General features: G+C 39.5%; 1 protein-coding gene across 6 annotated transcripts in view; it reads right to left on the reverse strand.

Moving 5' to 3' along the window:
• Positions 1–17,095, reverse strand: part of pde8a (phosphodiesterase 8A) — a 74,084-nt gene that overhangs the window by 38,888 nt on the left and 18,101 nt on the right. For 5 of the 6 annotated variants that reach the window (XR_008726108.1, XR_008726107.1, XM_055661295.1 and 2 more), the window contains exons 2-6: positions 12,804–12,860; positions 7,371–7,561; positions 6,425–6,484; positions 2,441–2,495; positions 787–875 (exon numbers count right to left, since the gene is read on the reverse strand). Coding sequence is in view for 4 of the 6 variants with exons in the window: in XM_055661295.1 (XP_055517270.1) it covers positions 787–875; positions 2,441–2,495; positions 6,425–6,484; positions 7,371–7,561; positions 12,804–12,860 (452 nt within the window). In the remaining 2 variants the exon portion in view is untranslated. The remainder of the gene's footprint in view (positions 1–786; positions 876–2,440; positions 2,496–6,424; positions 6,485–7,370; positions 7,562–12,803; positions 12,861–17,095) is intronic. The other variant, XM_055661293.1, reaches the window with a different exon arrangement.

A 17,095-nucleotide genomic window follows, 5' to 3' on the forward strand; every position in this document is an offset into this window, starting at 1 on the left:
AGTTGGTGTATTGGGGGAAGGGGAGGGAATGACCAGTGGCCTGATCATATCCATTACATCATTTTATTTTAAGTTAAATGAATTTTCATAGCATAAATTGAATCATGAATGGTCTTTGATGAAACTAATTGTTGCACTTTGGTTGTTTCCCCAAATGAAAGTTCCAGCACTGATAATGATAGACTTTTGTTAGACAAGATTGTTAAAATATGTGGGACCAATCCAGGTAGTCAAATCAAGGTACAGTCAAGTTAACATGATTCACAGGGTAGAACATGCTTGAGAGGCCCGTTTTTATTCTATATTCCATTTAGAAGTGGCGACTATGTCAGAAAAAAATTAAAACATTGCAGATGCTGTCAATCTAATCTGAGAAATGGTCATCAATCTGAAGCGTCGGATTCTCTTCCTACTGATGTGGCCAGACCTGCTGAGTGCAGCCAGATATTTCTGTAGCTACCACAGGAAATCTTGCACTGACATCACTCCTTTCCCACTCAATCCCACTGGCAGGGTCAGTCAACAGTGTTTTACAAGGAATGGAAAATATGTACTTGGGATGATCACGCATGAGCCAGCCCTGGGATAGTTGTCTATGTGAGCTACCCATGCATCATCTTTAGCATTGATGATCAATAATAAAGCAGAAAGTTTGAATGTGAGATGAATAATTGTGGAGAATTCACAGAGGGAACAACTGAAGCTTTACACATTGAGCTGAATTATTAGTATGGTTCATATGCTATTCAATCATCAACACCATAACTCAATGAAGCAATGAAGTACCTCAGTTTAAATTGTGCACGGACTTCTCCAAACTCCAACTGGATGAGTTCATTATAACAAGCAATGGGACTGGAATTTTCAGCATACCACTGGGAAGAAAAATGTATTGAATTGAATTGAATAAATGTTATTAGCCAAGTATGTATACATACAAGGAATTTGCCTTGGTGCTTTGTGCTCGCAAGGATAATAACACGATATACAGTAGACAATTAAAAATAAAACATCATAACTTAAACATGTGAAGAATAAAATAAAATACCAAAGCAAAAGGAGGCCACAGACTTTTGGTTGTTGAGTAGAGCTGCCGCTAGTGGGGGGAAAAAAAGCTGTTTTTATTGCACACGTCAGTGAAACTACACAACAAAAACTCTGCCTGATAAATATCGAAGTTATCGACTTAAGTTTACAATGGTCCTGAACATCATGAACACAATCAATCGTCCCTTGAAATAATCGCCTTGGAGATAGTTCAGCTGAGGAAAGATTAGAAAAGCGAGAACACACTTTGCTAGAGCTCAAGCAGCCTGGAGATAACAGACCCACCCGCAAAGTTAGAATATTATTGGTGAAAGTGGGGAAGAAATATTTCTAATAGTTAATAGCGATTACAGGTTATAAATTAAAAAATCATGACCATAAAGGCAGCAAATCAGTGTTATTATTACTAGTGGGTGGATACGAGATGAAATGCTGCCTGATATTATAAGGAAAACAGAATCTGTAAACAGATTCTGCAGACAGATAAATGCTCAAAAGAACAAAGTTAATGGACTAGATTTTGTAGTCAGCAGGAAAGCAATGCCACTACCTGCTGACCCAAGATATGTTTCCCATAAAAATATCACAATCTTTGGCATGCACATTTCACATCAGTTGTTGCTAGCTCAAATGATATCAAGTCAAGTCACTTTTATTTCTATAGCACATTTAAAAAAACAACTCTCGTTGACCAAAGTGCTTCACATTGGTGGAGGTACTGATTGATATCAAACTGATTGAGCAGCCAATCACATTTACAGGCAGTAAACCAAGGAGAAACAAAAAATAAAGCACAATTTTTAAATTTAAAATATTTTAGCTAAAGATCTTAAATATACGATCTAAAAATTGGAATATCAAAAATTTAGACTAAAAATCCATTATATTTGATACACAAGGGAATTATAATCCATTTTAAAACATTAAGAAAAAGTTTGGTAAGCAGTAAATAAGAGTCCTAACCAGCAACACTTGGCTTACTCGTATCACTACAGCACCTAAATGAATAGGGGACCACAAAAATATTGCAAATGTATATATTAAATTCCAAGTTATTTAGCTGGCCCATTAAGTCTTGATACATAGGAACTCAACAATTAACATCTGTTACCCAAACTAACTAACCCCATCCCTGCAATTACTGCACAATAGCATAGGAACCATGAAAAGTGAGTGAAGAATGGTCACCGTGCATCTACTACCATATTATAAGCAATCTTACAGCCTTTACCCTGCTGGAATTTTGGGTGACCTGTCGTATTGCAGAGTGTAGATCCAGGTTTTAAGTAGTCGCAACTGCTGCAGCTGGGCTATCACCAGTAGTCCACAGCATTATACCCCGTGCACAAAGGATAGAAACAGCCAAAGGATAGAAACAAAGACTCTAACCTACCCGTGTGAATCCTGCTGCAATCAATGGCATCACTGAGATCTCTTCACCCCTTTGACTGAAATAAGCAAATTTATAGCTTTAAAGACTTGAAATGCGATCATATAATAAATCAGATTTAAAGACAAAACAATCATGTCAAACTCCATTTTTTAGTTTAAAGTCTACTTAAAAACAACATGGCTTCTCAGTCTACTAGCACTTCAACCTGAATCAACAGTTTCACATGCTCCAAGGATATTTCAAAGCAGTTCAGCCAGTTATCAGCTTGCACACAAGCTAATTTGAGAAGGTAGGAAGGAGGGATTAGTTAAGGGAGGAATACACTGCAAGACAATGGGCTGAATTACTGCCAAAATGAACAGTAGAGCAAAGCAAAAAGAATATGAACATTGAAAAGCTGCAGAAATGTTGATACAGAACAGAAAATGCCAGGAACACTCAGTAGTACAGGCAGCATCTGTAGAAAGAGAAACAGATGTAACATTTCAGGTGAAAATAAATGCTGGTGGCAGTGGGATGGATTGCCTTGGGAAACGTTGTAGACGGAGACAGCAGAAGCAGACACATAAAAGTACAAAACAAAAGCAGTTGGAGGATTAGAACCAAGGAACATACAAGCTGCGAAAAAAAAGACCTTTAGGAAATGCCCAGTAGGCCAAGCTGTGCTAATGGAGAAAGAGAACCGAGCCAACATCACAAATGGACAACCTTGCCTGATCTGACATAGAAAGCAAGTCCATTCCTGCGGTCTCCAAATTCTCCATCTAACTCCTACTCTGACCTGGTGTTGGTTCTGTAGTCCTGCACTGTAAAGGCAAGTCCAATGCAAGGCAGAGGAACAGAACTTCATCCCCCTACTGGGCACAACACAACCACTCGTATTTAACATAGAGTTCTACAAATTCAGGTTACTTGCTTTCTATCTATATCGGAACTGGCTTTTTCTATTAACAGCCATCCAACTATGCTATTGGCTTAGCTTTCTCCCCTCCACATTGGCACTGCCTGACCTGCTAGGTATTTCCAAATTTATAATCCCCTTTTCCCAGTTCTGACAAAAGGTATTTAACCTGAAATGTCAATCATTTCATGTCCTACATATCCTGCCCAACTTGCTGAGCATTTCCCAGTTTCTATTTTTATTCCTGAAGGCATCAGCTGCAAATTTGCAGTGGATAGTGGCAGAACCAATAAGAAGGATAACCCTACTGGACATCTGACTCACTAATCCTCATGTGGCAGATACATCTGTCTACGATGATCATTTTTGCCAATCCTATCACACTACCCTCACTGAGACATGGTTCTAGCTTCTCACAAAATGAGCCATCCATCATGTTTGGCATCAGTACAAACTTGTTGGATGGGATAGACTCAGATTAAGCAGCTCCAAAGATGTGATAGCCCTGGAAAGGGTGCCATGGAGATCTATCAGGATGTGGCCCAGGATTGAGCATTTCCGATATGCAAGATTGGAAAGAAATGAAGGTTAAGAGAAGATATGATTGAAGTATATCAAATTTGCGAGGGTTTATAGATAAGGAAGACTCTTGGAAACTTTCCACCTCAGAGGCAAATTAAACTAGAGGGCAGATTTCTAATAATGCAAAAGAGATTTAGAGGGGATGTTATGGGGATCTTTTTCACTCAGAGTGGTGGGAACCTGGAATACACTGAGAGAGTAGAGAGAGTAGTGAAAGCACAGTCGCTGACAGTATTGTGTCTAAACTATCAGTTAAAACACCTAGTCATAGAAGGGTATATGGGCAAGCACTGAATGATTGGATTAATAGGAATGGGCACCCACTGGTCAACATGGACATGGTGGGCCACATGGCCTGATTCCATGTTGCATTACTCCATGACTAAAATTTGGCATGTGCAAGATGCTATAGACCATAAGCCACAGCAGAAATATATACAAACACAAATTATCACCCCTTTGCCTAGCATATCCTTCATTCTACTGTTACTCAAACAAGAGGATAAATCATAGTTCAATGAGTGCAGATGAACATGCTGGGAGAAGCACCAGATACACCTAGAAAAAGGCGTAGGAAAGAACTGCAGATGCTGGTTTAAATCAAAGGTACACACAATATGCTGGGGTAACTCAGCGGTACAGGCAGCATCTCTGGAGAAGGGTCTTGACCCGAAACGTCACCCAGTCCTTCTCTCTGGAAATGCTGCCTGTCCCACTGTTACTCCAGCATTTTGTGTCTACCTAAAAAAAAGAGGTGCTAGCCTAGAAGCCGCACAGGGTACTCGCAAACTAAACTCCATGCAAAAACACATAATAGACAGAGCTAAGCGAGGTATCAGATTGGAGTGCTGTAATCCAACCACATCAAATTGTGAATATGGCTACTCCCACAATGCTGTTTAGTAGGAAATTCCAAGACTCATACTCCGTGGTGAAGAAGAGCTGGCAATACAGTTCCAAATTAGGATGATGACAAACTTGGTGCAGAAATCGCAGGTGCTAGATTCCCATGCACCTGCTGCCCTAGTCCTTTTCAGGGATAATGGACATGGATATTGGAGGTGCATTTAGAGCAGCAGAGGCAAGTAACTGCAGTGCATTTTATAGTTAGTCATAGAGCCATAACAGGCCCTTCGGCCTAACTTGCCCAAGGCAACTAAGATACCCCATCTACACAAGTCCTACCTGCCCCTGTGTGGCCCTTATCCTTCCAAACCCTTTCCATACAAGTACATGTCCAAATGTCTTTTAAATATTAGTATAGTACCTGCCTCAACACCCTCTGGCAGCTCATTCCATATACCCACCACTGGGTGAAAAAATTGCCCTGCAGGTTCTTATTAAATCTTCCCCTATAGATCCCCTATAGGTATCTTAAACCTATGTTCTCTGGTTCTTGATTCCCCAACTCCTTTTAAAAGACTATGCAACTTAGGGGCAAGTTATTTTTAAACAGTGTTTAAAATCTGAAATGCTCTGCCAGAGGAATTGGAAATCAGGTACAGTTAAATGTCATCCTTGTGTTATGAATTGATTCCATTTTTACAGACGTCCATAAGTGAAATTTGTACACATCAGAAAATGCACAAAAATCACTTCCACCACGACCATACTTTGACAGTATAGTAATGATGTTGATGTCCAAGCAAAATAAACATTTATTGATTGTCTTCCCCTGTCTAATTACAATGGTACAGAATCAGGATGTACTACACCCAATGGTGGGTTTCAATAGGCTTGAAGAATCAGTGCGTGTGCATTGTTCAATAGGATATTGTGGCACAAGATTCAATAGAAGCAATTGCTAGTCAATTCCCAGAGCAAATTGTTTTAAGTAACCACCGAAACTGGTTGCCAGTTGTGTTCTTGAGTCAATGATGTCTGATTATTGCAGGAGTTTATACACACACACACAGGTTTTATTTTCCAAGACTAGTTCTTGTTCGAATTTAATATTTATGGGAGCTCATTTGAATATACAGGCATCCCGAAGCCAGGTGTTAGTAACCCAGAGAGGGCCTGTACTGTGTTTAAAAAGGATTTAAACAGACACTTAAATGGGCAAGGCATATAAATATGCAGTTCTATTGTGGGTAGATGGGATTAGCATAGATGGTTTTTGCAAAGTAGATTCCAACAACAGGCAATGTGATAATGCTAGATCACATCTGGTTTGGTGATGTTGAATAAGGAGTGAATATTAATGAAGAAATGTTGGACTAAGCATGGAATGAATGCATCATCTGAAAGGCGGCACCAGTGAGCTACCTCACGGATTTGGACCCAAAGCAAAAGTGTCATAAACTGCCACTGCAGACAATGTTATGAAGAAAGTGCAGGAAAATGGAACTAACTGGATAGCTCTTTCAAAGAAGTAGACAACATTGGCTAAAAAGGTCATTTGCATTGTACAATTCTACCACATCAGGGACATTAAAGTAAGCTGCATCTTTGAATTAATCCTGCCTTTCTTTCAGCTCCCATTTGAATGAGGTACTTACAGATATTTTGCAACAGCAACAATGACGGTTCCTTCTGATGACTTTGTTGCTCTGATAGATCTACAAGTAATGCCAGTTAGTTTAGTTACCATCAAGTGCAATTCAGATAATCTGTATATAAAGAGCAATCACTTATGCTGTACCATGCGGTAGAATATTCAGCAACTAACTAAACCGATAGCTTGATGATTCACTTCTGGGTAAACATACACAAAAAGAGAGCCTGAGCCAGAGCAGAACTGTTTGTACACAAATCACTCACCGAGAGACTTCAGATAAACCATAAACATCATGAAGAAATGAAGTGTTAAATTATACATTAGATATTGGGAATATTTGCTGTGCTGCATTCCAGGAGAGAGCAGCAATTTAAGTTTTTTCCAACAGAACATGGGGAAATTTGCAAATTTAAATTAGGACTCGGGGTTAGAGTGAAGAAATGGGTGCAATGGAAGTGCTCAATGGTACAAATAGGACCCAAATGCTAGTTTTCCACTATTCTGATACCTTGTTGCAGCCTTCCAATAACGTGCCATTAAAAATAAATGAATACAGGGGAATCCCCACGAAGAGTGCAGAAGCAGGCAAGCCCAAAGATAGAGGCCCAAAACAACTTCAAAAAGACTCATTCCCAATGTCACAGAAGACTCCTTCCCAATGTCATCCCTTGCACTTCCAACATTTTCTTTTTTATCTCGTTTATTTTTTTGATCAATGCTAGTTTTCCCAAAAACCTGTAATTATTTTGGTTCTTTCTGGGAGAATGGGAGTGGGGAAATCACAACCTTGGAAAAGCTCAAACACTGTACAGACTAAACACAAATAGTCAATAGGTAGGTGTTTAATAGGAAATTTAAACCAAGCATTAGAAGCAATCTGACACCAGGAAGCTGATCAGTAAGCACGATGAATCTGTCTGTTCACTGGAGTCAAGGGAGCTGCTCACCTGCAGAGAGCTTGTGCATCAAAATGTGTGGAATGCCTTTTATCTATGACGATGATTTCATGATTCTGGTCCAAGAAAGTTTTGAGTGCCGCCTCTGGTGTCTTTGCCACATTGCACTTGTACCCTGCTTGATCACATGCCAAACTGAATCCAGCACTCTGGCTATCTTCCGTGGCAAACACTAAAAGCACCTGGAGGAAAACAGATCCATACATTTGGCAGTATGTTTACAGAACAAAGAGCCTGCATTAGACATATTACGCTTATAAATATCTAAAATATTACTCTTCTGTGTAGAATCAATGTGTCAAGTAAATCCCCTTGCAGGTAGAAAATCAATTACAGCAATGTGAAGTGACAGAGGCACTGGCAGTGATAGATTGCTGACCAAAATTACTCAGACAACCTAGCTTTCTAGTTTTGAGTTTGAATGCAGGGTCATTGTGCCAAAGATTCTGACTGAACTGTACATTTTTGACATCTTCTAGTTTTATTTAAGATTCCCGGTTTCAGGTTTTATTTAAGATTCTGGAGACACCAGACACTGCAATGATGGAATGCAGTATCTGTGGTTGATGTGTCTAATCAAAACTATGCATCAGAATAGAGAGCGCAGGGAAGGAAGCCATTATTTAGAAGTGAGAGGAGCTCAAGACCGAGGTTTAGTGATATACATGGAACTGGGAGGAGATTGACAGGGGGATGGAGCTGGGTGGGAATGGGAGAGAGGAATGTGCTGAGATAGAGACTCATACCTGAAAGGTGGAAACATAGAAGGGAAAAAGAATTGCAGGCAGAACTGAGGGGATATATAGATTCAAAGGTTGGTACATGATATGTTAGAATCAGATAAGGAAGGGATGATAGGTAGATGGAACAAAGTGTGAGAGAAGTTAGGAAAGGTGAATCAAAGGAGAAGAACAAAACTGAGGTGGATAGGTAAATAATATGTAGTTTTTGTTACATAATAAACATTTTCTTAGAGATTAAAATAATTTGTTGTTTTTTTCCAGTTATCATACATGACGTAAAGACCAAGTTGCTATTCATCATATGCCACGAAACCTGAAATATATAGGTGGCACAGCAGATGAAGCTGCTGATTTACATCTGGGATTCAATCCTGACATCTAGTGCTGTGTGGAGTTTGCACATTCTCCCAGGAAGTCTGGTTTCCTTCCACATCCCAAAGGTATCATGGGGTTAGCTTAATTGGCTATCAGGGATTGCCTCATTTATAGGTGGTTGGTAAGAGAGGAAAAGAGGGCTTATGGACATGCTGAAGAACAGAGGCTAAACAGAAATAGGTGAGTATTGATAGGAATGTTCCAAGGGTCAATATGTCTGATGGCCTCCTTGTCAGAAAGCAAATATCATTGCATTGCAGGTTGAGTGTGGATTTAGAATGTGAATTAAGAAAATGTCAGTATGTATCTTCATAATAGAAAACACTAAAATTTTAGCAACAGTAGAAAATCAAGGTCAACTGAGAGGGATGAACACAAAACAATCACTTGAAAACAAGTATTAATAAACTAACAAATGAAATGTACCCAAGACCTACAGTTAGGATCCTGTGATCTTAAAGAGAATTACTGGAGAGATAGTGGATGAATTGGTCGTAATCTTTAAGATTTGGATGGGTATGTCACAAACTGCAATACATTCATCCAAGAAAGAAAAAAAAAATGAAAGCCTTTGCTCAGTTAGTTAAAGATCTATCACTGGAAGATGCTGAAAATAGCAGCAAGAATGTTTAAAGAAATTCTGAATGTGAGCATGAAAAATAATTGGCAAATTGATCAGAGTACTGAGGACATGACTAGATTGGCGAATAAAGATGAACCAGTAGATGTATTGTGTTTGGATTACCAAAATGTCTGGAAGTAATACATTACCATGGATAAGGGATTGGTAACAACATAAAATAAGATGGGTCATTTTTAGGTTAGCAAGTTGTAACTTCATGGATTCAATGGGAAACAGTAATGGGGCCTAAACAATTTATGGTCTTCATTAAGTTAGATGAAGGGACCATATGTACTATAGCAAATAATCCCCATATTATATAGATAAAAGGAAAACAATATGGTGAAGACAGTATATGCAATAGATCAGGAGTGTAAAGATGGAGAGTAAAAACTAGAAGAAAGGGTATGTGAAGGTAAAAATGAGATTACAAAGCCAGAGAAAAATAGAAAATGAAATATTATAACATTGAAAAGACATTTGGAAGATTCATTGATAGGAATGTTTTAAGGGAATAAGGGCTAAATGTAGGCAAATTAGATCAGTTCAAGTACACAGCTTGGTCATCATGGACAAGTTTGGAGGTTATACCCCTTTCCATGTTGTATAACTCTATCACGCTCTCCAACTAATAATATATATAAAGATAGACTAGAGAATGTTGCTGCACATACTAATCTGTGACCTTTCGCATAAAACACAGTTAGCGTGCGAGTACATGGAGTAACTAGGAAGACCAACACAAATTGGCCTTTATTGCACGGGAGTTGAAATAGAAAAGTAGGAAAGCCTTGCAAAAACACACAGGGTTTGGTAATACCACATCTGTTGTTCATAGACAACATGTAGCTCTGCATTCGACATCGTCATCTCTTCCAAACTTGTTACCAAGCTTAGGGAACTGGGTCTCTGCACACAACTGTGGATCCTCTACTTTCTCATCAATAGAACATAATTGGTACAAATTGGCAACATTTCCTCCTTGGTAGCCATCTGCACAGCGGAATACCAAAGCTGTGTGCTGAGTCCCCTGCTCCACTTATTTTATGTATGATTCACTAGCCAGATACGATTTCAACTGCATCTTTAAATCTGCCGATGACGCCTTCATTGCTCGATGAATCGCAGGTAATGATGTGTCAGAGTAGAGAGGGAGATCGATTGTCTGATTGAATGGTGCCAGAACAACCACCTTGCTCTCTTTGTCATTAAAACCAAGGAGTTGATTGTTGACTCCAAAGGAAGAAGTTCGAGGATCCACAAACCTGTCTTCATTAAAGGGTCAGTGATGGGAGAGAGCCAACAACTTCAAGTTCCCGGCTGTGCATTTCTCTGAAGATCTGTTCTGGATGTAATACATTGATTGATACAATCATAAAGAAAGCCCATCAATTACTCTACTTCCTTGGAGGATTGAGGAGATATTGTACGTTAACATATACTCGCTTCAACTTCTACGGGAGTATGGTCGAGAATATATTGACTGCCATCATGGCCTGATTCAGCAACTCAAATGCCCAGAAATGAAGGAGATTACAAAAAGTGGTGAATACTACCCACTCCATCATGGGAACTGTCTTCCCCAACCTCTAATTGATCTATAGGAGGCGTCGCCTCTATGTGTCAAAATAAGTGATTGCTTATCAATTTCAATAGCCTACTGCGGTGAAACTAACAGACTGTCTTAACAGAATAGTGTCTGATTACTTCAGGGAAATTATATGAAATGTTTTTTACATTAGAATGTTTTTCCTCCCAATACAGCTTTTATTCTGCTTATCAATCTCCAAAGAAACTTAAACGGTGCTCTACTTCTTGATGGAAGTCACATTATAACCAATTCAGCCTTTGTAATACAAATAATGTTCCCTAATTCATCAGTCGTAATATATCTAATTCTTGGTGTGGAAATAAGCATCATAGCAGAACTACCTCTAATTATTTAACCAGACACATGTGTAGACCACATAATTAAGTATATAAATTGTGACTGATAGATTGTTACACCATGGGGGTGCTGAGGTTCAACGGTTGGGGGTGGAAAGAGAAAAGCCAAAGTAAAAAGGAAAATGGAGTTGAAGGCAACAATCCAATCTTACTGAACATCACAGCTTACTGAATGCAACAAGTGGTGTGCCACAGGGATCAGGGCTGTGTCTCACACTGTTCATTATTTATATTAACGATTTGGATGAGAATGCTTGCAGCGTGGTTACTAAGTTTGTACATGACATTAAAATAGTGGACAGTCCATATGATTATCTAGGATTACAACGGGATCTTGATCAACTGTTTTATGGAAAGTGGCAAAACAGGATGATGGGAGAAGCATTTTAAATGCTTCTCTTCATCGATTAGGTTTAAGTATAGGAGTTGGGATATCAGTTAAAACAGAAAATACTGGAAACTCTCAGCCGGTCAGACAGTTTCTGTGGGAAGAGAAACTTAACATTTAGATCCAGAACACATAGTCAGTAGCACAGTAGCATGGGGGTAGAGTTGCTGCCTTACAGCACCAGAGACCCGGGTTCAATCATGGCTACGGGTGCTGCCTGTATAGAGTTTGTACTTTCTCACTTTGACTACATGGGTTTTAACCGGGTGCTCTGGTTTCCTCTCAGACTCCATAGACGCACAGGTGTGTAGGGTAATTGGCTTTGCCCAGTTGCAAAATTGTCCCAAGTGTGTAGGAGAGTGTTAGCGTATGGGGTCAACATGATCGGCGCATACTCAGTGGGCCGAAGGGCCTGTTTCCGAGCTGTATCTCTAAAGTCTAAACTGGGAAAGAAAGAAAAATAGGTTAATTTAAAGTAGGAGAGTAGATGGAAGAAGGATAGGTAGAAAAGTGACCGAGTGGGTTTCCTCCAAGTGTTCCAGTTTCCTCCCACATCCCAAAGATGCACAGGTTTGTAGGTTAATTAACCTTTATATATTGCTTCTAATGTGTCGGGTTTAAAAGCAGAAATAATATTGAATCAGTTTGAACGGGTGATCGATGGTCGGCGTGGACCCAGTGAGTCGAAGGGCCGTTTCCATGCTGTGTCTTTAAACAAAACTCATTGGTAACACATTTTGAATACAGTGTACAGTTCTGGTCACCCTTCTATGGTCAGGATAGCAGTAAACTTTAAAGGGTGCAAAAAAAGATTTAGCAGGATGTTTTCGTGTGTGGACAATTTGAGTTGTATGGGGAGGTTGGATGGGTTGGGTGGCTTTTCATTGGAGTGTACAAAGCAGAAGGATAACGTTACAGAGGTTTATAAAATCATGAGGGACATAGGTAAAATGAACAGGTGCAGACTTTTCCCAGGGTAAGCAAATCTATAACTAGATGGCATAGGTTTAATATGAGAAGGACAGAAGGGGCAACTTGTGTACAGAGTGTAATATCTACATGGAACAACCTGCCAGAAGTAGTGGTAAAGTCGGGTACAATTACAACATTTTACAAGACACTTAGACAGGTACACAGATAGGAAAGGTTTGGAGGGATATGTATCAGGTGTAAAAAGTAGGACTAGTTCAGCAAGGCAACTTGGTCAGAATGGAGAGGTTAGGCCAAAATACCTGTTTGTGTACTCAATAGCTAACTCTAACAGGACAATTCCTGGTCAAATTTATTTAATTAAATGTCAAGGCCTCCAACTCTAAAGGTCTGTCTTGGTCTTGGTGCATTGTACATACCTGGACGGCTTCCTGTCGGATCTTCATTGGTCCAAACTGAACCTCCGTCACTCCTCCCTGCGGAGTAGAGAAACAGCACAAAATAAAAATAAACACTTTTTAATGAAAACCTCCCAAGTTAAACCAACATTGGGCTCAAACTCATTAACGCTGGCGATAAGAAAATCCGCTGCTTTTTTGGCACAGAATTCTGCCACTAACTTACATCAATACACTTGTACCAGATCCTAAATAGGCACAGAATGCTGGAGTACCTCAGCGGCACAGGCATCTCTGGAGAGGAATGGGTGACATTTCGGGTCGAGATCCATTTTTATGCATGCACAGAATCCTCCACCCCTTCTTGACGAGGCAATAAAGTACACCAATCTTAGCAATCAAAGTTTACAATTTTTTTTAAACAAATTAGAGTAGGACATGCCCTTCGCCCAAGCAAGCCTCTTCGCGACTCTGGAGGATGTAGCAGTGCAGTAACAATATACACAGCTCTGCAATATACTCAACTGCCAATAAGACAGTCCCCAGTTTACAATAGAGCTCCACTCCCGAGAACTCTCTACAATATGAATATTTAATGTCAGAAATGAACCCTAAAATAGACCAGCTGTAATGCCATGGGAGCAGGCAAATCAATTCCCATACAGACTTCCATATAACCAGCATAGTGGCCAAACCACTAAATCCAGCCAAATGTATCACCTCCTCAGCATTAAGCAGCACGATCACGCAGAGACCACACTGACCAACTCCAAATCAATCCATCTGCCTCAGACTCATTGTGAAGCAGTGAAGCACTACTATAAAGTTAAGGAAGTTAACCCGTTTCAAAACTGTGTTCAAAAATTCACTGGGAAATTTTCATAGTTGAAAGTTCATAAATCAGGGCTTTTGAAAACCAGGGTCATCTATACAGCGGAAATGTATAAACGAAAGGAACGATTTATAAAATTAACCTTCAACCTTTTCATCCTATCCTGATAACTTTGCAGCTGTGTTATAATCCTTATGTCCAACTTTACATTTCCCTCCTGTGCCTAATGTTATCAAAAATATAGCAGACAGAACCATGCACAACATACTGTGGTCGAGGTAGGTTAGCACAGTGATTCCCAACCTTAATTTATAAAATTAAATTCACAATAATTTGTGATTCACAATAATTTTAAACCTGTTGACAGATTTATATTTACAGATTTATATCTTTCAGTGTCCAGAGTTAAAGATTAACCTTCATCCAAAGGATTATGTGAAAAAAAAACTTACCTTTAGTAAATGATTGTTTTAAAATCAGAACTAGACAAAGTTCAGTTAAGTGACTAAAATAAGACTGATAAATGATTTACTCAACTATACTAACTGCAGATTCGCCTTACTCTGCTCTTTACCTCACATTCACCACTGAAACCAATTTTATTCCACATCCGCAACAAAAATCAACCATCTACATTCTTACCCAATCTGTAGGCACCCTTAGACACAACGAGCAAAGAGGGGGAAAGTCACTGCTTGCAAATCGCACAGCATCTGGCTTGAAAATATATTGCTGTCTGCTCATTGTTTAAGCTAAATCCTAAAACTATTCCACAACTTCCCAGCCTCACCACATGGATTACAGTGGTTTAAAATGTCCATTCATTGAGCTCACCTTCTCAAGTGCAAGTAAGGAAGACTTGGAAGACATTATGCCAAGGTTTGCCAGCTGTGCCATCATTCCACATGCAAACGTTTAAAACAGCTAGTTACCTTTGCCAGACTGATAGAGAACTTTAAATTACTTTATGTGGGGGTTTATTTTATTTACAATGCAAAGATGACCAGAAAGACTCTTGCATTACATGGGGTGTCCATGAGAACAGGTGGTAGTGTGACACACATAGAATTTGAGCCATATGCAAACATATAGAACGGATAAGTAGTGAGAAAGCAAACGCACTCTCTCTGGGAATGGAGACATGACCTGCCTCTCCTGCTGAACTTATGCTTATGCTCTGAATTTCTTAAACTTCTATATTCTTTTGTCTAGGTCATCACATTCTAACAGCTCCCATTCATTCATTGGCCAGATAACCTTGTTTACAGATTATCCCCACGGTCACCATGCTTTCATACCATCAGAGACATCTCCCTCTCTTACCCTCCCTGCAAGCTTCTTTGGTTCCCTTTTCAATTCTGACAAAGGGTCTCTCTCAGATCTGAAACATTGATCTACTCCTCAAAATGTTGTTGTCCAAAGTGAAAGTGGGAAGAGGGTGTGCAGGGAATACAAAATAAATGGCATGGCAATATTAATCAAAGAGGTAATTGCTGCAGTAGAACCTTGAAGGTTCTTTAAATGTGGCTATATGGGTGGAGATTAGAAACAAAAAGGAGTGAGCACTTTGACAGGGAGATACCACATGCAGCCATCAGTGGGAGATAGAGAACATATGTAAGGAAATTACAGAGTGTAAAAATAATGCAGCAATTGCTGTAGAGCTCCATTGCAATTACACCTTTAACTTCTTGATATTAACTGGTCGCCCAAGTATAGAACTTTTAAAGGGTGTTCAGTAAATGTTGTGCCAGATGATCTTACAGAAGGCATGATGCAAGACTTGGGGAATGTAGTGCTCTAAGTGGTGGGAGTATCAGTGGAAAAGCATTTCAGGGATATTGACCATAATACCAAGCGTTAAAGGTCATTATGTTTAAGTGGGGTCTCATATGGACCAATGCCAGGCCACTGTTCAGAATTTCTATTAAAAATGTAGATTCTGTAAAACAAATTTCTAAAATTAGTGATAACATTAATAAACATATAGAAAGAGCATGCAATTTGCAATAGACTACAATGCCCACAGGCATGTAGTACTATATTTTAAGAAAAAACGTTATGTAAGAAATATGAATCTAGTGAAAATGGGAGCCCAAGTACAGAAAATTAACAAAAGCAATTATGCCATTGGACAAAGGAGCAGTAGGCTGTTCCTTGGGGAGATAAACTGGTAAAATAAAGAAGTATGCTAACCTACCTTGACCACAGTATATTGTGCATGGTTCTGTCTGCTATATTTTTGATAACATTAGGCACAGGATGGAGTTGTAAAGATGGACATGAGGATTATAAAACAGCTGCAAAGCTATCAGGATAGGATGCAAAGGTTGAAGGGCCTTGCTCAAAAAGTGAGGTCCAAAGAGTTATGTAGCTACCACAACACCACGCCATTCAACCGAGAGTCTCCATGCCAATAACCAAAGCAATCCCACAGCTCTCATTCTTTGTAATGCTGCATTACTATTCTTTCTCCCATGTCCATCAAATCCCATTGGATTGCCTTGGTGATTGGTTTCCCGTTTACCTACTCAAGACACAATGTACAGTTCTTTAATCAAGTTAATCAAATTTGCTGTTGCCACACAGGTAAGTGCAGTTTCAGATGATGATGGCTGCCTAATGGCGCAGAAGATCATAGGTCAGGTGGAAAGTTGGACAGAGCAGTAGCACTTGCAATTTAATCCAGACAAGTATGAGATAATACAAACTAATAACATAATTTTTTTTTAAGAGATATCTAAAATTCCCATAGACCATATATAGTAAACTGTAGGGACCTCAGTACTATTGATGTACTGAGAGACCTTGGAGTGCATATTCACAGCCTCCTGAAAATGACCACACAGATGGATAGAGTAGCAAACTGGACCTTTTATCTTGCTTACATTCATTGGCATGGCCATTGAGTGTGAGAGTTGGGACATCATGAGGCACACTTGAAATATTGTGTGGTTTGATGATCACACTATACAAACAATGTAAAACCATGTGGAAAGAGTGCAGAAGAGATACACCAGCATATTACAATGAGTACTTCTCCTCTATATTTACCGAGGAGAAAGACAGTGGGACAGTCAATGGAAGTGTCTTGAGAGCAGTCATTGTTACCGTCGAAGAAGTACTGAAGGTACTGTCATGTATGAAGGAAGACAAATCTCCAGGGCCTGATCAGATATATCCAAGGACATTGCAGGAAACTAAATAGGAAATTGCAGGAGCCCTTGTTGAAATTTACGAGTCGTCCTTAAATACAGGAGAGGTGCCAGATGACTGGAGGGTGGCAAATGTTGTGCCTCTTTTCAAGAAGAGATGCAGGGAAAATGCTGGGTACTATAGGCCGGTGAGCTTAACATCTGTAGCTGAAAAGTTACCAGAGAGTATTCTGAGAGATAAATTATACAGGCATTTGGATGGGCAAGGGATGATTAGGGTTAGTTAGCATGGTTTTGAATGTGGGAGGTCGTGTCTCACAAATCTG

This window comes from Leucoraja erinacea, chromosome 33, assembly GCF_028641065.1.
Source record: "Leucoraja erinacea ecotype New England chromosome 33, Leri_hhj_1, whole genome shotgun sequence".
Taxonomy (NCBI): domain Eukaryota; kingdom Metazoa; phylum Chordata; class Chondrichthyes; order Rajiformes; family Rajidae; genus Leucoraja; species Leucoraja erinaceus.